Genomic DNA, 22,772 nt, shown 5'->3' on the forward strand with positions numbered 1-22,772 from the left:
GAGGGTATGAAAGTCACAATGACTGTTTTCATCGCAAGTATGGCTTTCCATCTCATGCACATAAGGACATGGATCACTCCAGTCTTAATGGTTAGCCATGGGTACTGGTACTTACCCATTGTCCTAAACTGTGCAGTGTTTAAAGGTAGAAGATCAGCACAAAGACGCTTTTCCTGATCCTGACAAAGATTCAGTAAATGGGAGCTCCCTCTGTCTATCTGTCTGTCCATCCATCTGTCTGTCCCTCTGTCTACCTATCCACCTGTTTTCTTGTCTGTCTTCTATCTTCTATCCACCACCCCTCTATCTTTCTTCCAACTTATCACCTGTCATCCATCTATCACTTGTCAATCACCTATCAACCTCCCTCTTTTTTTTTTTTTTTTTTTGGTTCTTTTTTTCGGAGCTGGGGACCGAACCCAGGGCCTTGCGCTTCCTAGGTAAGCGCTCTACCACTGAGCTAAATCCCCAGCCCCTCAACCTCCCTCTTTACCACCCCCCTTCCTTCCTGTTTTCATCCCTCTCCTCTTTCCTTTCATCCCTCCTTCCCATCCCTGAGAGTGTATGTGCATGTATATGCAATATGAATTTTTGTCTATGCCTGTGAACATTCTTTGGGTCCAACGTTGGGGAAGGGTTATCTTAGTTTCTTTCCCTTTGCTGTGAGCAAATGCCTGGTAAGGAGCAGTGTGAGAGACGGAAGATTTGTTTTGGCTCAGAGGCATGTGGTGGGAAAGGCCTATCCTCCTCCCTGCAGTCAGCAGTGGGGTGGCCAGGGTGCCAGGCCATGTCGGCACGGGGAGATCATAAACCCTGTCCGAGTCATCCCAGGTTTTGGCACCAATGTTGGGGTTTCGAATCTCAGCCCGTGCCCGGACACCTTGGTTCCATGTGGAGAGGTTTAATGGGAGAAGAGTAGAGGAAGAGAGGAAAGGTGGCCTGCCATGGGCACGTGGAGGGGGAGAAGGGGGCAAGAACAGAGAACAAAGAGCAAGAGGGGATAAGAGAAGGAGGAGGGGGCAAGCAGCTCCTTTTATGGTGTCAGACACAGCTGGCTGTTGCCAGGCAACTGTGGAGCGGAGCATACCTGGCTGCTGCCTGGTAGCTGTGGGGGTGGAGCTTAAACAGAATACCAGCAGTAGAGAATTCATGGTCGTGAGAATCTGTGACTGACTTACTACACCTTGAGTGATCAGAGAACAGAGAGCATGGGAGGTAGGGCAGGGATATCCATCTACAGATCCATCCATCCTGTGACACACTTCCTTCAGCTGGATCCCACCTCCTACAGGTTTCATAACTCCTCCAAAGAGCAACACTCACTGGGAGCTAGGTGTTCAGAAACGAGCCCAGAGGAACATTTCACATTAGACTACAAGGGGGTCCGGAGTGATTCTACTTGTGATGGGATTGGAAAGTAAGGGACTTCTCCAAGTTCTTACACTGTGTCTGTTCAGTGTTGGAGCATTTTGCCAATGTGAGTGTGTCAAAAACTCATGTTCTGAGACCAGGGTCTTGTAGTGTGTTAAAAAAATAAAACCCAAAACCATTTTTCCTCCCATACTTGTTAATAAGTGCCTAGGCCATACACTTCAGCCTGTTCTCTGACTTCTTATTAACTTATCATCCCTTTTATTCTAATCTGGATTCAGTTACATGGCTGGTTTCCTCTCATTGTCTTCTTGCCTTTGTCTCCTCAGGGTTCCTGGAGCTAATCTCTCCTTTATTCTATCCTAAATTCAGCTACCTGCTGGTTTATCTGTCTCCTCTGAGTTAACAGCTCTAATCTCCCCTGCCTCTATTCCCTAGAATTCTTTCTCTCCCTGCCCAATTCCTACCTCCTATGTTCTGCCTCAGCTCATTGGCTATAAGCTTTAATTGGCAGGTGTTGCTATAAGAGATTCTTTCTACAGTAGTGAGTGGAGGTAAGTCTCCCAAGACACGGAGACGGGAACAGAGTTAGAGTCTGTTGACTGTTTTAATGGCCTGAACTCTCCAGAGGTCTTTAAAAGTGGTCTACTCCGAAAAAGTAATTTTTATTCACCTGATGCAGTTATCTTCTCAGAGACTTACTGCGAGTGAACTCACCTTTTGTAGCTCTCTCTGAACTCTGGCTGGCTGGTTCAACTCAGTTGTTCTGGCTAAAACTCCTCCCCAAGCTGACTGATTCAGTCTGGCTTCTCTCAGCTTCTCACTGAATTGTTCTTGGCCTCAAATTAGCTGGCAGTTTGTTTTAATCTTCTGGCGCCTTCTTACTCTCTGGCTTTGCCTGCCTCTGATGACTTGCACTGAACTTTGTGAACTGACAGATAAACTCAGCCCTACTGCACTGCACTCGCTGTACTGATTCCCAACTCACCGAGCTCCCTGCCTACAGAGCAGCTGTCTCCACTGCACTGAACTCTTCTGACTGGACAGAATTGACTGACTAGAACTCAGAGATCTGCAGGCCTCTGTCTCCTGAGGGCTGGGATGTGTACCCCCACACCTGGGCTTAAGCTTGTCTTAACTGGAGGTTGCTCTATACCAGGCTGGCCAGAGCAGCCATGTCAAATTCCTCCACACTAAGTGTATTTCTAGCCTATCAGTGTGGACTATTTAGTCAGAGTTCTGCCTTTACATCCCCTGCACCTTTTCAATGGCACATGGATGTGGCATCCTGTAATTCCAGTGCTGTGGAGGTGGGGATAGGATATGCTAGGACAAGCTGCTAGCTAGACTAGCCAGAAGGGGAAGTTAAGAGGCCCTGCCTCCAAAATAAGATGGACAGCAACTGAGGAAGACTTTGGGTGTCAGCTGTGGGCCTCCACTTGCACTTGTAAGTATGTGTGGGTTCACCACACACAAGCATGCAGGAAGCTAAACACTTGAATTGACTCAAAAGGATGTGTTCGTCCGAAGGAGCTCCTGCCTCCTGACTGTCAGTGTCTTATTTTACACACTGGCCATTTCTGCACTTGATGGAAGCTCAGTGTGATGCATACAGTTCATGTGTGGAAGGGGAAAGGACACCTTCAGTGAGAAGCTTCGGGCCATGGTGGGGGTAGGGCAGGCAAACGCATTGTCAACCACAGGTGACTTCTCGGTTAAGAACGGCATGGGGAGAGGACAAGAAATTGTCTGTCAAAGGCATTGAAATCGGTTCTATTAAAGCCATCCAAGAGACTGGTGTGCTACATGCCCATGACCTCAGTTCTTAGGAGTTGGAGGCAAAAGGATCAGGATTTCAAAGGCAGCTTGAGCTACACAAGATGTAAGAGCCTATCTCAAAACTACTGTGTGTGTGTGTGTGTGTGTGTGTGTATAATATATATATATTAGAGAGAGAAAAGTTTGCTATTATTCCCCTCCTATGCACACTTTCCCACTGTAAAGAGAGTTTACCCTAGAGCAAAGCTCACAGCCAGAGCCCAGGCTCTCTTAGACTCAGAAATACAGGCAGGGTCAGTGGCCTAAAGGGTCCTGGGTGGTTGTGTGGGAACAGGAAGGACTCTGGGTTTCCTGACAAGCTGTCACTTCAGGTACAATGACCTTATTTCTGTCCTGTGCAGACAGTGGCAGAAAAATCAATGCTGGTAGCACCTGGGGGCGGGTGTTTCGAGCTGAGTCAAGCCTGCTTTAGAAGAAGGGACCGTTGGATCTCTCTGCACAGAGAGCAGCCAAGCCAGGACATGGCCCCTGGGGGAGGTTTGATTCTGGTAAACAACAGAACCCATTTTCCAGCAAATAGATTTTCATTTTGGTTTTTTTCCCCAGTGATACTCTTTTGAATTATCACTGAAGTGAGGTCTGATAAGGTCACCCGGACTGAGCCTCTCTTGCCTTTCAGAGATCCTTCCCCTGAGCCCTGACTCGACGCACTGCAGGTCTGTCTCTACATCTGCTCCTGTGTGCTGCCCACACGGCCCATTCACTCCATTCCAGTTATTTATTTCAGAGAGAGAGAGAGAGAGAGAGAGAGAGAGAGAGAGAGAGATGCACACATGAAGGCCAGAGGCTGAAGTCTTCCTCTATCAGTATCTCCCCTTAGTTCTGGAGACAGGGTCTCTTGTTGAACTCACTGATTGGGCTCAGCTGTCGGGCAAGTGAGTCCCTGGGACCTCCCCGTAAATGCCTCTCCAGGTCTGGGGTTATAGTCGTGTGCCCATGCCTCAACTGTTACAGATGACGGGAACACACACTCAGATCCTGCTTGAGTAGCAGCAGCACGCATTGAGCCGTCTCTCCGTCCCTCTCCATCTGAACTTTGTCATGCACAATGAGACTCGAGGTTCCATGAGGCTGAGATGGAACCAGGCTGAAGTAACTACCTGAGGGGAGTGCCTCCCTCCTGCTACACAGTGGGAAGACAATTCATGGGATCGAGCCTCATGGCAGGTTCTGATGTCCCAAGTCACGTCCTATGCATCAGAGAGCTTAACGATTCTCTACTTTTGCTCAGGCCCACTATCAGCAAGTCTTGGAGCCTGGCTTATCTCCAGCTGACACCAGATAACAAATTGTTATTTGGTGAAACCGATCTAGATGTGCTTACTGGTTTTGTCAACTTGACACAATCCTAGACATATCTGATGGAGGAATTGCCTCTGTCAGAGTGACCTATAGGCAAGTCTGTGGGGGCGTTTTCTTGATTGATTGGTTGGTTGATTGATGATTGATTGATTGATTGATATGGGAGCCAGCCCACTGCGGCTGGTGCCTCCCCTGGGCAGGTGGTCTTGGGTTGTATAAGGAAGCAAACAGCAGTCTGGAAGCCAGGGCGTGTGTGCAAACCAGAAAGTAGCACTCCTCCATGGCCGTGGCTTATGCTCCTGACTTCAGGTTCCTCCCCTACTGAGTTATCACCCCGAACTTTCGTCAGCGATGCACTGTGATTGGGTCATGTAAGCCAAATAAAGTCTTCCCTCTCCAAGTGCCCTTTGGCCATTTGTTTTATTACAGAAAGAGAAATCAGGATATGCAAAATCAAGAGACAGGTACCTTAAGCCCTCACTGTAAGGCCGACATCTCATGCTCTCCCACACAGCTACACATCTTGCACACCTGCACATCCTCTGGAACACTTTTCCTGATCTCCACATGGCTAACTCATTACAGCCATCTACTCTTACCTCAGAAATTATGTTTTTCTCATACCTGGTGATATAATTTTTCATTGTTGTGACCAATACAAGAAACAGTTTAAAGACTGGAGGATTTCTTTTGGCTCGTCATTTCCAAGGGTTCGGTCAAACACAGTGGAAAGCTGTGGTAGAACATGGCTGCTCACCTTACAGAATCCATGAAGGAGAGCAAAGGAGAGAACACCGGGTCCAGCGTGCTATTTTCTGTTCTTTTACCTTTATGTCGGCTCTAAGGCTTGATCTCAGTTTTCCAGGATTGCTCAGTAAGCACACCTGCTGAGACGGCTTGCCGGCCCTATCTTTAAGTCACTAACATGTGAAAATATGAGGAACAGTTCACTGGCTATCAATAAACGACTTAATGAACTTTAAGGGTCTGTTCTATAGAGCACACGTTATCCCCATAAGCACACAGATCTGAGTACCTCACTATGAAATGCATGCCCTCCCCAAGACAGGGTCTCATGCAGCTCAAGCTGGCCTTGAACTCAGTAGCTGGGGGTGATGATGAACTTAAACTCCCGATCCTCCTGCCTCCACTCCCAGATTGCTGAAATTACAGGTCTGTGCCACCTTACGGAGCTTTAAATTTACAAAGCTCTTCCATGCCATCTGGGATCCCATTTCTGTTGTTTGATGCTCCCTAATAACATGTTGATCCATGTTCCGAGTGGTTATAGACTGTGAAAATTGGTTGGCTGATGTATCGATCATCTCGGTTTGACCGATGTCTATGACCTTGGCCAGGTATGTCTTCATGACAGCTGCTTTGTTTACCCCATGATTCTATTCTGTTGAGGGCATAACACCAGGGTCACCAAGGGCCCCACGGAGCGCACACCTCATCCATAGAACAATTATACTGTTCTCTAGCCAACCACCTTAGGCCTGCCTCCTCTTTCAGTGAACTTAATGAGGTCATTCCTCAATGCTTCGAGATGTGCTATAGATTGCACGAGTTACCCGTGGCTGAATACTAATTATCCCAACTTTAGAGGCCTAGAATAGCACAGATGGCTGGAGAGATGGCCTAGCAATTAAGAGCAGGGACTTTTTTTGGTGCAGGACCTGAGTTCAGTTCTCAGCACCCACAGCAGATGTTCATGTCTGCCTGTAACTACAGCTCTAGGGGACTCCATGGCCTCTGGCCTCCTAGGGTACTTGCACTCACATACACATGACCCCCCCCCACACACACACACATAAATGTGAATGTCACACACCTCAGCTTCTATGGTTCAGAAAGTCACATGTGGCTTAGCTGAGCTCTTTCAGTCAGGACTAAACTCTGTAGCTCTTTAGTTGAGAAAGCTGCTGGAAAGCCAAGCTTGCAGCACCTCACCTCAAGCTCCATCCTGACTCGATTCTTCCGAGTTCACCCACATGGCTGTTGGCAACTTCAGTCCTTTGAAGGCTGTTAGCTGGAGGCCATTGTTGACCCTGTGATACTTGGACCTCCATATGAACAACTTACCTACAGCAGCTGGCTTCAGCTTAGTGGGGAGTGGGAGTGGGGAGAATATCTGAGGGATGGGTATTGAAGCTCTATGTAACTTCATCTTAGAATCATCTATTACCTTTGTCATACTTTATAAGTTACTAGGGCCTGGGAAGACGACTTATTCAGTAAATTACTTGCCTTAGAAGTGCAAGGGTCTGAATAGGATCCCTAGGACCTACATTTTAAGGAGCCAGACAGGGTGATATGTACTTGTAATCCCAGCATGATGAGGTGGAGGGTCCAGGTCAACTGGCCTACCCTTCCTTACATGGTCCAGGCTAACAAGAGCAGACAATGCCTGAAGGATACACAAGATTAACCTCTGGACTTGATATGCACACATGTACACACACACACACACACACACACACACACACACACTTACACTGAGACATTTATACACACACACTCATACATAGTTACACTGACATATCTGACACATACACATACAAACACACACACTGACACATTTATACACACACACACTCACCCATACTTATACTGACACATTCATACACACACACACACACTGACACATTTATACACACACACACTCACCCATACTTACACTGACACATTCATACACACACACACACACACACAAACACACACACACATGCTCGTGTGCGTGCATGCACTAGCTCCAGACTTTAAGGAGAAGAGGTTGATTGACCAAGGGCATGGATACCAGGAGGCAGAGTCACCTCACAGTGATGGCAGTAATTCTGAAACTATGTATGATGAACGAAAACCTTCAGAAAGCAGGTCTTCATAAAGACACATGGCTCAAACTGAATAGTTATTTCATGTGGGAGGGGCTAAGTTATTAGTTTTTCTACCTTTTAATTTCTTGGGTCTTTTAACTTTAAAAATTATCTAAACTTTAGTATTAAAAAGTTGTTCTCTCTCTCTCTCTCTCTCTCTCTCTCTCTCTCTCTCTCTCTCTCTCTCTCTCTCTCTCTGTCTCTCTCTGAAATTAGCCAGACCCAAATGCTGCACATATGGTAATTTTTCATTTGGAAATAATTCCAAAGTTAAACTTGAAACCAGTGATAATTTCATATACCCCTGCCCATATCAGATGTGTTGTTAGCCAGTTGTCAATACTAATACCAATTCATTTATTCTGCCTTTCCCTTCTTTTCATTTTATCACATTTATGTATTTGTGTGTTTGTTTTCTGATACACTGTACCATGACGTGTGTGAAGGTCAGAGGACAAGGGGAGTCCATCTATTCTTTCTCCCCACCATGTGTCTTTCTGCACTAGAACTCAGGTCCTCAGTCTAGGGGACAAGAATCTATTCATTGAGCCATTTGCCACTCTCTTTTGTCTCTTTTTTGAGACAGTCTCACTCTGGCCTGGATGTCCCAGCAATCCTCCTGCCTCAGTCTCTCAAATGTTGGAATTGTTTATAGGCACAAGCCGCCATACCTGGCCTAATAATGCTGTTTGGAAACGTTATGAAATTGGCCCCTGGGAAGGCTGGTCTTGGTTGCCATTTAAGTTCAGGTCCTGGTGAGATTATTGGTCTGTGCCCCTGACACTGCATGGAGACATGGCTCCTGTCTGACTGACTCCTTCTCCTTCCTCTCTCTGCAGAAAACCCTGAGCGAGCCGCTCTGTACTTTGTCTCTGGCGTGTGCATCGGCCTGTTCCTGACCTTGGCAGCCTTGGTGATAAGAATCTCCTGCCACACGGACTGCCGGCAGGGTCCCCGGAGGAGGTGCTTGCAGGACCACGAGAGCAGCAGTGACAGCAGCGACAGTGAGGATGGTAGTGAGGACACAGCCTCGGACCTCTCGGTGCGCAGACACCGTCGCTTCGAGAGGACTTTGAACAAGAACGTGTTCACGTCTGCAGAGGAGCTGGAGCGCGCACAGCGGTTGGAGGAGCGCGAACGAATCATCAGGGAGATCTGGATGAACGGGCAGCCTGAGGTGCCGGGCACCAGGAGCCTGAACCGCTACTACTAGGGCTCAGTGTGGACGCCAGAACCTCTGCAGACCTGAAAAAGAGAGTGGGTTCTGCAGGCAGGGACGATGTGCACGAGCTGAGGCCAGCTCTGTTAATGTGGCCGGAGAGTGCAGAGCGCCAGCCTACTTCCCAAGAGCATTGGGGTTTGCTTTAGACTCTTGCCTCTGGAGAAATAGACAACCCAGGCAGGGGTATCTGCCTTTTCAGGTCTTGACACCCACCTGGACACACCAGCCCAAAGCTTCCCGGTCTTGGAAAGGTGCTAAGGATTTCCTCTCCAACCACGTGACAGCGATGTGATGAGCTGAAAGTCCTTCCGAAGTGCTCAGAAGTTTGGGCGGACTTGTGCTATTCCTTTACAAAAGGAAAAAAAAAAGTCTCATAGCTGGAGAGCTGGGACATCAGGGTGACCATAACCCAGAAAATGTAATTTTCTAAAGGACTCCGTGTAGAGGAAGTGGTTTTGATTGAGATAGCATGATCCATGCTAATTATTTAAAGCTAATTTTTAAATGAAAAAAAAAATCTTGGCAACCTCTGCATTTTAACTGACACCTCAGGGATTAAAATCCTATTTTTTAGTCTAGTTCCCACCTCATTCATGAAGATGAATAGAACTTACTGTTTAATGAGATGTGTTGGAGACCTAGGACACATCAATAACCTCAGAGGATAAAGGGTTTTATTTTTTAGTAGTTTATGAAATATATATTGACATGTGTATTTGAAAATGCTGCATAAAAAATAGAAACCATGGGTCCTTCCCTTTTGGAGAGATAAGTCTCATGACTTCAGAGATTCATAATATTTAAATAATATTTTGTTTTAAAAAATAGTTTGGATTTCCAAGAAGAGAATGGAAACCAGAGGTGAGAATTAAAGCCAAAATTAGAATGGTGTCTAAAATAAACATTCCATGAAAATCTTCTGCTTCCTGTCTGTGTGGTCATGTATAAGCCTCTATGGTCACCTTTAGTTGTGGGCAAGTGTGGCCTCTGCTGGACCCCGTAAGGATTAAGGATTAAAAAGGGTCCCTGGAGATAAGGATTCTGTGTGTAGGTTATATGGTATGGTTGAGTTATTGCTAAGCAGATAGAGGAACTGAAGATTTACCTAAGGCAAGAGAGATCACATAGTGACCCCACCCTCAGCCCTCCCCCTCTATGGAGAGAAGTTTGTAGGGATGGAATGCAGACACACCCTAAGGAAAGATGGGAGGAAGACTGCCATATTTGAACCTCGGTGACAGGATGAGACAGCATCCTCCAGGGCAGCAGTTCATAACAGTAGCAAAAGCACAGTTGTGAAGTAGCAATGAAATAATTTTTACGGTTGGGGTTCACAACGTGAAGAACTGTATTGAAGGTTTGCCGAATCAGGAAGGTTGAGAACCACTTGCTCTAAAGCATAAACAGGAAACAAGGTTTGTCATGGATTCCCCTCTCTTGCCATAGACTAGGACCCTTCCTGGTCCAACTGCACAACCTGGAGCCTTCTTACTGGGAGGGCTTCTCCTCTGCCCATTGCCTCTGCCATGGAGTGTATACTGTTTATGGAAATTCAGTCTCAGGCTCACTAAGTGTACACTCATAATCTCCAGTTGCCAAGGATGACACAGTTTGCTTGAAGCCCTCTGTGTCTGGTCTGATTATTCCACTTAGACTAGCCTCCCCTTGGCTAGCAGTGCCAAAGACTGTAGTTAATTAGCATCTCTGCATCGGGATTTACATCCCTGTGCTTTGGGTCCCTTGGGGCCAATCACAGCAACCATCCTATTTCCTGGCCTGTTGATTGATGTCTTTGGTCCTGGTCTCCATCTCTTAGAAAAATGGAACAGTCAGTATCTCCCATCATCTTCGGGAGATGGGCTGGGTGATCATAGAGAGAAGTTACAGTCCTCACTAGACAGAGGCTGCACTAGTGGATGTGCCTGACAGGGTTCTAGGGCACACAACTATCTCAGTGGTCACTGAATCTTCATATCTTTCCACCAAGTCCCGAGGACACTATCTAAGGAACACAAGATACTGAGCGATAGTTTAACCAGTGACTTCCCTCTTTCGTGTAACAAGATTTCCACTTATTTTTAACCTGTCCAGTTTAGATTTGTAACACAATTTCTGGTTCTAGTTTCTATACAAGACACTTGTGCTTGTAATAGAGAGATATCCAACTTGAGAGAATTTATTGATTTATAAAACTCAAAGGGCAGAGGCGGATCGAGCTTCAGGGATGGCTGGGTTCAGAGAATCAGATACCACCAAGAGTTTAGATTTTCCTAACTCTGCTTTATCTCAGGTTTGTTGGTGGTGCTGGTGGATTTTTGTTTTTGTTTTTTGTTTTGCTTGTTTGTTCCTGCTGCAGATGCAACTGTAGCACACTTACATTGTCTTGAGTGCTAAGCTCCAACACAGCACATAGAGATTGTGTATGTGTGGGGTGCGAGCGTGTGGGGGCGGGGTAAGGAAGGAGAGAGGAGGGGAATATAAGGGTCATTTTGGGTGTGTGTTTTCTCTGCTGAGAAATACCAGCTGACCAAAGCCTGCCGAAATTTTTGGGAAACGTAAGGTGTCTCAAGGGCCCAAGGAAGCCTCTCTCCGCCTTGAGGCAGCTTGGCCTCTCTTGCCTTAGGGCGGCTTGCACCCACTTCCCTTAAAAGCATCCTGAGCTGACCAGCATAGGTAGCTAACGGCAAACTCATGCCACATGAGAGTCATTGCCACTGGTGGGCTGTGCTTTGGACACTTCTGGATGTACACTGTTGCAATGTAGGACACAGGAAAGTAATGCCTCACTGAATGGTAGGTAAGAATGATGGAGCCTCATTGTCTAATGGGCCCACCAGTGAGATTCCATGGGATCCATGAGTCGTGTTTTTCTGCCATTAAGGTCTGTGGCATTTTACTACACAACCGACAGCTGTACAACCAACCCCATTCTTTGGCTCAATGTTCCTTCTTGAAATTTAATCGCCATGGAAACAGTGCTGCGATGTGGGACACATATGAGGAAGTGGCTCATGAGGGTCCTGTCCTTATGGATGGGTGAATACCCTCACGGAGGCGGGGGATACCTGATTAAAGTCTATGAGGTAGACCCGATGTTTCTCTCTCGTGAGTACTTACCTTTCTGCACTGAGAAGGTCCTCGTTAGAGACTGGGGAGGTAGCTCAGGGGATGTCCCCTCACTCATGGACTTCCAACTCTCCTTAAGTGACCAAAAGAATGACCATATCACACTCCCATTTCCCAGGAGAATACCCTACCCATATTTTAGCAAGCGACAAGGTTAACTAAAGTCAGGGACCATTAAAGCCTCTTCTCCCTTGAGCCTCCCATGCAACTAATTAGCAAAGCATCTTTACCACAGGCATTGTGGTAAATCTTGGTCATTAACTTGACTAGATAGAAAACCTGAGCCATTGGTGAAGTACGTTGCTGGTTATGGCTGAGAAGGTCTTTTAGAGAGGATTGGCAGGTGGGTCAGCGGCCTGAGTGGGGAAGACCCTGCTTGAATGTGGAAAAGCTATTTATTACATTTCAACCCCAGCTGGAACAAACATTGCCAGTTCTAGCGTAGACTTGCTCGGCCCTTTCTGAGTGGCACCTGATTCACTCCTATCATGTCATACAGACAGCCTTCAGAGTGGACCAGAAGCGGTGGCTCTCCAGTGAGCCATTTTACAATGGAGCCTTCTTGTTCCGAGGCTTCTTGGTCCTTATATTGATGGCCATTTAGAGTTTTAAGCCACTGTCCTTCCATTGACGTTACCTGATAGTCACAAGAGATTTTTTTTTTACAAGAACTCACATTAAATTCAAAGACTTGTTTTAACAGTCATCTCTCTGTGAGTAATATTTTCTGATTTATTAGTGTATTTATCACAAAGTTGCTCTACCTCTCTGCACCAATTATTTGCATGTGTACATAGTTTGAGCTCAACTGTGCTGTGATCATATGTGCTTCACCCAGTATGTGCTCATCAGAGTGACAGTTCTGAACATCGGCACTTGCTTTGCCTTGCTTGCCTTGGGCACAGCAAAACTAACCTTGTTTCTTAGGTGTTTCTTCAGCTTCTCAGTCCAGGCTGTGGTCCCACAAATTGGAAAATGAACGTGTCTGAGAAAATGCAATGGTTTCTTTGTCTTACCATTGGCCAGCCAACTTCAGCCTTTCAGGATCAGAATACGTCATTTCCTGGCTCTAAACACTGAGTCTAATATTTTAAACTCTCCATAGCCGGCCTATGGGTCTTTCTGGGCTACATGATCTTTCCAAGTCCTCTTGTAAATTTACATCATAGCTTGACACTATTACTAATTGTAAATTTGAAAACTGACAAGTATAAGTTTAAAAGTATAAGTTGCTTTTCTTTTTAAAGTATGAAAATACTTTCCTTCAGATAAAGTCAAATGTTCCCATGGCTTCCCCATGGTTCCTGGAATCACACATTCTGGCTTTGTGTGATTTTTATGGACACCATACTCTGAGCTCCTGACAATGAACCGTATTGTACTGTTGATGCGAAAGCACAGCTCTCAATGCAAAGAGGATAAGATTGTTTATTCCAGAACCAAATTTGAGTAACCACTGCCTGGAAACATAAACTTTGGTTGCCCCAATGTGGGAGTAGTTTCACAAAGTTTTAGAGTAACAGAAAAAAGAAAGACATAAACCAAGGCTGTGCTGCCTAGTTTTTATGTCACCCTGACACAAACTAGAGTCATTTGGGGAAAAAGGAACCTGTGTAGTAAAATGCCACAGACCTTGGTGTTTCAACTGAGAAAACACCATTATCAGATTGACCTCTGGGTAAGCCTGTGGTACATTTTCTTGATTGATGCTTGATGGGAAGGCCCAGTTCATCCTGGGTGAGGCTGCCCCATCCTGGTTTCTGTAAGAAGCAGGCTGAGAAAGTTGTGAGGAGAAAGCCAGTGAGCAGCATCCCTCTATGTTTTCCATAGGAGTTCTAGCTCTGAGGTTCCTACCCTGCTTGAGTTCCTGCCTTGACTTCCCTTAGTGACATGTAGTGAATGGAACTGAGAGCTAAAATAAACCCTTCCCTCCTCAAGCTGTTTATGGTCACTGTGTTTTATCACAGCAATAGAAACTCTAAGACAGAGACAATTTAAATACATTGGTGGAAACATTAAGTGGCCCTTACAGCCCAGCTGAGAAATCCCAGCTGAAGGTTCAGACACTAGCTGATGACTTAGCATTTTAGTGGGTGGAAAAGTAGAGTCAAGTTAACCCATTCACCCATTCCAACTTTTTTCTTTTCTTTTCTTTTTCTTTTCTTTTTTTTTTTTTTTTTTTTTTTTTGTAATCTGTAGTTAGGATGCTAGGTCATGCTTGCTAGGAGCAAGATGTCAGGTGACACAGAAATGAGACAAGAAATAGCTATTTAGTGGCTAAAGATTGCCCAATATACATTGTAATTAGGCTCTGGTTCAACAACATTCCAAACTCTCCACAGAGATTGAGGTTTTAATCAGTCAGCCTTTGCAGACAAGTCCTTTTCCGTAATTCTCACTCGAAGTACTCATTCTTTATTCACATCTGATTGAAGGAGTAAGACCTCCTTCAATACTGATAGTGTGTGTGTGTGTGTGTGTGTGTGTGTGTGTGTGTGTGTGTGTCTGTCTGTCTGTCCACTTGTCTGTCTCCCATCACAATCTCACCGTGATGCTCACCTTGGCTTCACACTCCCAAGTGGCTGGAAACACAGGTGCACACCACTAGACCTAACTAAATATTTTCAAACTGCTAAAGTGACGAGCAAGGTCCCTGAGTTCCTGTGCCACCGTCTTCTGTGGTGCGCAGTTCCATAGATTCCCAGCCCTGCCTATAACAGGGATTGTTTCCAGAGATCATGGACATCTGTTTTATCCATCTGTATCTTTTCCTTCGCTGCTAGAAATTCCTTATGTTGTTCAACTTCTGATGTCCCTTGTCTTCCTCTACATTAGCTGAGGTGTCCATGTGGTGGGGCTGTCAGCTGGAAGAATCCTCTAATTTCAGTTCTGTCTGGAGAGTGTCTAAAAAGTCTTCAGAGTTTAGTTAATAACCCGCTAAGTCTAATTAGCGCTGACCATATGCTAATGTCCGTGAGGCACTCTGGGGCACAGGCAGCCTACCAACAGCCACAGCCCAAAGAGAGCTGACTCTCCCTTCCACAGCAGCCATCAACCAACAATAGTCCCTCAGCTAAGGGTGTGGCTTCAGGAGCCAGTCACCATTCATGTTGAATTTTTCACTGGTTTGATTTTGTCCAGATAACCACAGCTGCTGTGAGCTCAAGAGTAAAATTGTTCTATCGTGTCCAAAAGACAGCATTTCACAGCACTCTTCCTATCTCTGGGTTCTTTCCTTCTTCCCACCCTCCTCTTCTTTGATGCCCTGTGCGCCTTGGATAGGGTTTGGAATCAGAAGGAAGAAGCCATCCATCAACTACAGTGGTGTTTGTGTGTGTGTGTGTGTGTGTGTGTGTGTGTGTGTGTGTGTGTGTGTGTGTGTGTGTAAGCTCACTGGTGACCAATATTTAAGTCCTTAAACATTGAACAAATGAAGGGAAACTTTCAAAACTTTACATCTGGCAGTTGCCCCGTGAGTCTGCCTAATTGTCCTATCTACCCACGTTACCCTGATGCTCCTGTTTTCCAGACCATCTGCCTGCCTGCCTAGTCTGAGACATTCGCTCCCCAGAGGAATCCATGGGGCTGAAGTCTGTTTTCCCCCCACTCACCCACTTCCTCTTTGTTTTCTTGTATTAAGTAATAGACACTTGGGCCCCTGACAGAGCAGAAAAATGAAACGCAGACTTCATTTCCGGTGCTCATTAGACAAACCAATAGTAGCCTCCAGAGGTCTAGGAAGGAAGATTTCTCTGCTGTATAGGTTAGAATATTAGGCAGTCAGTTGGACTCACAGTCATAAGTTGCTCCATAGTTAAAAACAATGACCGGGTGACTTCTCTATGGTCTTAAAACTGTGTGCTGTGGCCAGTCTTTATGAATAGCATCTGCTGCAACACAACTTATGATGTCAAGCCAGACACATGTTTTTACAGAGGAATAATGGTAGTCACCACTCTGGTTGGCTGACAACTGGCTCTACAACCCTGAGTATTTCAGAGCACAAATTGGACGCCATTGATTATTGTGTTTGAGAAAGAAGACACAAAGTTGGGGGTGGGGTGGATCTCGGAAGGGTGGAGGTGGATATGATGATATGCATTGTTCAAAATTCTCAAAGAATTAGTGAAAACATAATATAAAAACTAGCAGGAACTGATCTCATTAGGGATAAAACCAAACAAAACAACCTACGGAGGTCAGGATCCACAGAGGGCAGGAGCCACTTGAAATGGGTGAGATCCATGGAGGTTACTCCTTAGTGAACTTCTAGAACGGGAAGGGTGGATTTGTGGATCAGGAACTGTAGTACTTAGGGAGAAAAATGTCTCCCATAAGCTCCAGCGTTTGAACACTTGATAGACCATTGCTGGTGCTGTTTGGGGGAGGTTTAGGAGGCGTGGTCTTGCTGGAGGAAGTACATCCCTGGGAGTGTGCTTTGAGAGTTTAAAACCTTACCACACTTCCCGTTCACTCTCTCTACTTTATCTCTCAGCTTCCTGCTCCTGCCCCTGCTGCCATGCCTCCCTACCATGATGGACTCATCCTTCTGGAACCATAAGTGGCAATAAACTGTTTCTTCCTTGAGTCACTTTTGGTTGTGGTGTTTATTACGTCAACAGAAAATAGCGAGTGCAGGAGCTTTGGTAGGAAAGGAATTCATGAGCACAAACATTTGCTCTTCATGGTGCCACCTTCACTTTGATGAAGTAAGCTTTTACTTACTGTCCTGCCGCTGACAGATGGAGGCCCCAGGAGGCTGTTCCCACCTTCTTGATAATTTCTCTTGAATGTGAGCCTGCAAGTAGAGCAGGGCATCCACAAGTGAAAGGCGGGGTGACAAAGACACTAAGCTGAGTCTCACGCTCCCTTACAGTAGCCTTTTACAGAAGCGCATGGAGCAGAACTTAGTGATTGTCATCTGTTTGAGTGGCTTACAAGCTCAGAAGGGTGTCTACATGTTTAAAGAGTTACATTTCAGGTGCTTGGATAGGGAGCCAGCATTCTATAGGCACATACAAGAAAGGTCCAGGGCCCGAAAGATAGTTCAGCAGGTCTGATGACAGGTCAACTCTCCAAATCCCCATAAAGGTAGGAGGAGAGGACGGACCCTACAAAAGTTGTCCTTTGATCTCCACATGCACACTGTGGCAAGTGTGATCTTCTCCACCATGCATGCGCGCGCGTGCGCGCGCACACACACACACACACACACACACACACACACATAAACATAATAACAATGCATTTTTAAATTTCTAAAAGAGTTAATGTCCACTGTAGTCTAATGGCCCAGAGACGTGCATAGGAAATATGACCAAAAAAGAACTCTGTGCCTCCCTGCAACTGCAGTGGGCTGAGAAATGTCCATCCATACTTTCACAGAAGAATTTTTGGAGTTTCTTGACCATTTAAGTTATGTGGTTTCCTTTCCAGTCAGACTCTTGATCTCCTGACTCTTGTGTTAAGACAAATTTCCCTCTAGCCAATCAAGGACTCATCTGTTTGTTATCTTTTTGGCAATTTGCATACAGTGGTATCCCTGGCAATAGGGATCTTTGGAGATGTATGAAACTTAGAAATTTGAATTGGGGAAATGATCCTGGGTTACCTGGATAGCTTCAGTATAATCCCAATAATATTTATAGGGAGAATCAGGATCAGCCAGGTGGTGGTGGAGCAGACCTTTAATCCCAGCACTCGGGAGGCAGGGGGCAGGTGGATCTCTGAGTTTGAGGCTATCCTGGTCTACATAGTGAGTTCCAGAACAGCCACAGCTACACAGAAAAACCCTGTCTCAAAACAAAACAAAAACAACAACAACAACAAAGGAAGAAGGAGGAGAAAGAAAAAGGATCAGAGTCAGAGAAGGACAGGTGTAACAGTACAAGCAAAGGTTGGAATGATGTAGTCCTGAGTCTAGGAATGCAGGCAGCTGCAGAAGAAGCCGCAGGGAAAGGATTCTGTCTTTAATGTCTCCAGAGATAATGGAACCATGGGTATCCCTTTTTACCGAAGGTTCACTGCGGACCTTGATCTCTAAGAGCTATAAATAACAATTTGCTTTAAGCTCTCACTATATGGTAATTTGTTACAGCAGCAATATGACACTAATACTTTCACCAGAGCTATGCTTCTAGGATTGGAGATGAATTGGGAAATTTGTCTCTCCTTTCACAAATCATCGGGAGTGTCTACAGACACATTGGGTAAGGGGCTGAGGGAAACTGCACAAGGAAGCTCAGAGTGTAGCCAGTATTCCTAACCGCAGAATGGTGGCTCAGAAAGCACTTGGAAAAGGTACACAAAGCGATGATATGTAGTCCAATTGGTAGCCATGAGTTCAATCCCCGGAGGCAGCACATAAATCAGGCAGTAGGGGAGGAAGGAGGATCAGAAGTTGAAAGCTACATGTCGAGTTTAAGGCTCGTGTGGGATACACAAGACCCTATCAGAGGTTGTGGGGTAAGATGGGGTGGAGATGGGATGGAAGGTATACAAATGTCTTAGTTACTGTGAAGAGACTCCATGAACGAGTCACCTTATAAAGACAGCGTGTGATTGGGTGCTTGCTCACAGTTTCAGAGCGTGGAATCTATGACTAGCATGGCCACAGGCAGGCAGACTTGGCACAGGAGAAGCAGTCAATAGTTTCTATCTTATTCGCAAATGGAGGCATAGAAAGCTAATTTGGGAATGACATGGGCTTTTGGAACTTCGAAGCCCACCCTCAATGACACACATCCTCCAACAAGGCTACACTTTTTAATACTTTCCGAGACCGGGGGAGGGGACATTCTCATTCAAACCACCGCAACAAGAAAGAGATCATGTGAGAATTCAGAAACACAGAGAAGAGTGCATTTGTTAGGGCTAGAGAGATGGCGCAGCAGTTAAGGGCACTGGCTGTTCTTGCAGAGGTCCTAAGTTCAGTTCCCAGGACCCATCTCAGACAGCTCAACCCTAGGAGATCCAACATCTTTTCCTGGCTTCCAAGGGCATCTGAACCTAGGTTCCCAGACAGCCCTCTTCCCCACTCCTGTGAGTACACGTAATTTAAAAACAAATAGAGCCTGCCCCACATGTGGCCCATATAATATACAGCCACCCAAACTAGATAAGATTGATGAAGCTAAAAAGTGCATGCTGAAAGGGACTGGATATAGCTTCTCCTGAGAGACACATTCAGAGCATGTCCAATACAGAGGTCAATGCCAGCAGCAAATCACTGAACTGAGAACAGGACCCTGTTTAGGGGAATTAGAGGAAGGATTGAACGAGCCCAAGGAGCTTGCAACCCCTTAAGAACAACAATGCCAACCAACCAGAGCTTCTAGGGACTAAATCACTACCAAAAGATTATACATGGACTGACCCAGGGCTCCAACTGCACATGTAGCAGAAGATGGCCTTGTTGGGCACCAGTGGAAGGGGAATCACTTGGTCCTGCCAAGGTTGGACCCTCAGTGCAGGGGAATGTTGGGGTGGGCAGTAAGGGAGGTGGAGGGGCAAACACCTGTATGGGGGAGGGGGTGGGGATTTGGGCTTATGGACAGGAAACAGGGAAAGGGAATACCATTTGAAATGTAAGTAAAGAAATAGATCTAATAAAACATTAAAAAATAAATAAAAACAAATATATTAAATAAAAGTGTGGTTGAATGCCAAGGGCAAGTAGAGGATGGAAACATTTGGGAGTCACAATTGCATCAGCACACCTCTTGCCCCCAAGACTTTCTCCCAGATATCTAGCTGAAACTTAATAACATCTGCATTGGCAGACAAACAGAAGTGGAAGGTAGTTAAAGTTGTCGGTGTGTGCTTGTGTGTTAGCCATAGTGTGTGTGTTTGTGTGTTAGCCATAGTGTGTGTCAGCTTGTGTGTTAGCCATAGTGTGTGTCAGCTTGTGTGTTAGCCATAGTGTGTGTCAGCTTGTGTGTTAGCCATAGTGTGTGTTAGCTTGTGTTTAGCCATAGTGTGTGATAGCTTGTACGTTAGCCATGTAAACTGTGAGACTTGCTCTACAGTCAGAGCTTTTACCTCTGCCTGCCTCAAGTTCAGAATAATTTTCCTCCCTCCAACCAAGAATCCATCTGTTCATTATAGTTCCTGAAATTTCCTCATAGAGGTATCCTTGGCAACCAGTGATTCGCCACAAACACAGCATTCAGAATTCAAAATCATGTCCTTATTCCAGAAACGATTCACTGTGTAGCCCAGTACTCCTTGGCATAACGTTTCTCAAATGAGGTGACCAGTTACTGTGCCCCGCCTACCCTCACCCAAACCACTGAAACTGAGTAAGGGATATAGATTAAAACTGGAATTTGGAGTGAATTTCTATTTGTTCTAAGTTCTGGAAGAGAGTCCAATATGCAGAATTCCCAAGGCTTTCATAGAAAGTTAGGTCCACAATAATACAAATCTTTAAATTATTTATGAATATATAATCTATATTTATGAATATATTTATGAATAATATACATTTAAATTATTTATGAATTATATATACACACATATATACATGCTGTGGGAAGTGGATGGATGACATCCTAAGTGCATGTATGTTACTGACACAAGCATGACCATGTTAAGGTCCCAGTGCCTTAAACCCATAGCAATAGCAAGGCTTCCTCAGTCAGGTTCAGTGGAAGGGTGAGGCCATTTCCTGGTCCAGAACATATGTTGTCATTGTATGCAGAAACTATCAACTTTAGCCTCTTCTTCCTAGATCCCTACAAAGACCTTCTACTTAGACTGGCTACTCTTCCTTCTCCTATTCATGTGGTGTATGATAAATGATGCTATATAATAAATGTGCTATGTTTCTAGGCTTCCGTTGGTACATATCCGTCAGATAGCATGGAACACTTATTCCAAGCCTCTCTCTCTCTCTCTCTCTCTCTCTCTCTCTCTCTCTCTCTCTGTGTGTGTGTGTGTGTGTGTGTGTGTGTGTGCCTGTCTGTCATTTTTTCAGTCTCCATGGTCCCAGTCAGGTCAATCCCAGCTTCTTTTAGAAGTTTTCTCCAAACCCTTGAGTAGTTTCTCTCTATCTCCCTCTCTCTGGCACATGTGTGTGTGTGTGTGTTCATGTGTGTACAGGTGTGTTGATGTCTATACACATGTGTGGATGTTAGAGATTGCCATTACTCAATTGTTTATCTTATTTGTTCATTTCTAATTTATTATTTATTTATTTTAGGAGATGTCTTTTACTGAACCTGGAGCTCACAAATTCAGCAGGGCTGCTTGGGCAGTGGTCCTAGATATCCCCCTGCCACCGCTTTCCCAGTGCCTAGGTTACAGGCGCCATTGTGTCTAACTTTTTATATGGATGCTGAAGATGGAACGCAGATTCTCATGCTGGTGGCAGCCAAGTACTTCATGGACTGAGCCAACTCCCCAGCTTTCTGGACTAGTTTTTGAAATGGTGAATTAAGTTACACAAGGGTCCAATGACTCCCCAGTGTCCCTTTCCCAAGATGTCTGCAGCCACCATCACCAGATTCTTCCAGGGGACAAGGGCCAATATGCAGTCCTGACTTCTTCAGGGACCAGGAAGGAAGCACACATTTCTAAAGGCTTCCTTGACATCTATGATGCTGGATTGATCCCCTCCCCTGCGTGCAAAGGTGTGAGGAGTTACAGGACTGCTCCCTTAAAGGGGAAGCAGACCCTTGAGAATCGGCCTCATCATCTTGCAAATGAAGACGCTGAAGGTTTATTGAACTCCTCTATTTCTTCATGATCGGTTCCTAAAAGGTGTTTGGGTGATAACACTGTGTCTGGTTGTCTGTCTCCCACACTACAGTCTAGTTTTGATGAGTTTGGTAAATCTCATATTCATATCACAAAGCCAAGCCTGGAATCCCAGTACAGAAGGATCTGGTGGGGGTGGCTGCTGACATGTTGGCAGATGGGACACTAAAGCTCACTGTAGCCACATGTAATTCCATTCCTAAAGCTCAAAAACTGCTCAAGAGTTTCAGAACTTTCCAAAGTAGCTTTGAAGTCTGACTTTTTCATGTGGCTTTTTCTCGCCAAGTGCTGTTTTAACAGAAAGCGCTCTGGAGACCTGGAGGCGGTTCTGGTGGTATCGCTCTTGCTGCTGCGTTAGTTTTCTGTTGCTGTGATGAAACACTGAGACCAAGGCAACTTACAGAAATAAGAGTTTACTTTGGGCTTAAAGTTCCAGAGCCCGTAATGGTGTGCACAGCAGGCAGTGGGCGTGGCTGTAGTTGGAAAGCAAAGAGCTCACAATTCAAAGTGAAAGTCCCACACAGAGCAAACTCAAATGTAAAATGGTGAGTCTTTTGAAACCTCAAAGCCAGCCTCCAGTGACATCCTTCCCCAAGCAAGGCCACACTGCCCTTCCCCAAACAGTGTCACCCGAGAGAGACCAAGTTTTCAAATCCAAGAGGATACAGGGGAACATCTCATTAGAACCGTCACACTGGGGGAGATGCTAGTCTGAACACGGCGCTACCTTGCAAGGTGCATTGAAGTTGCTCGTGAGAGAAACATGTCTTCTGTGGCGGTGGGGTGGGGAATAAAACAAGAAGATAACTTGTAGTTCTGCCTGAAGATTATGTTATTTAACTTGAGAAAAAAATGAAAGTGTTGAATGTTTAGAAAGGACTCATATTTTAATACTCCTAAAATCCTTTGGTATCAATTCTGGAATTTCTGCTGGCATCGTTTCAACCAGTGTTTGCTGAGTGCTCCCTGCACCGAGACGTCACGGGAAGACAAGAATGTATTCAGCGGCTGCTTCACCGAGTATGGTACGGTAATTGTGAGACTGACAGATTGGAGGGCTTAGGATATCTGAGGCTGGAAGGAAAACTAGCAGCTGGGGAAAATGGCCAAGGAGACACTTCTAGTCCCCTGACACATTCATCTGTAGGGAAAACTAAACTCGGGGACACGAATACACAGTTAAGCAAATGCACATTCCGCAACGACCTTCATTAAAGCAGGAGTCCTGCACGCCCGGAGCCAAGCGTGCGCTCACAGCATTTGCAGCCTTGCCCAGA

The 22,772-nt window shown here is 45.6% G+C and overlaps 1 protein-coding gene across 2 annotated transcripts in view; it reads left to right on the top strand.

The window, feature by feature from the left end:
• Nucleotides 1-9,529, top strand: part of Eva1a (eva-1 homolog A, regulator of programmed cell death) — a 49,052-nt gene extending 39,523 nt beyond the window's left edge. Inside the window, 1 exon segment of one of the 2 annotated variants that reach the window (NM_001109243.1) lies at nucleotides 8,228-9,529. In NM_001109243.1, the coding sequence (NP_001102713.1) occupies nucleotides 8,228-8,601 (374 nt within the window). In that variant the 3' untranslated portion in view covers nucleotides 8,602-9,529. 2 annotated transcript variants of the gene reach the window in all.
• The last annotated feature ends 13,243 nt before the right edge of the window (nucleotides 9,530-22,772 follow it).

The sequence above is a fragment of the Rattus norvegicus genome, chromosome 4 (genome assembly GCF_021556685.1).
Source record: "Rattus norvegicus strain SHRSP/BbbUtx chromosome 4, alternate assembly SHRSP_T2T, whole genome shotgun sequence".
Classification (NCBI taxonomy): domain Eukaryota; kingdom Metazoa; phylum Chordata; class Mammalia; order Rodentia; family Muridae; genus Rattus; species Rattus norvegicus.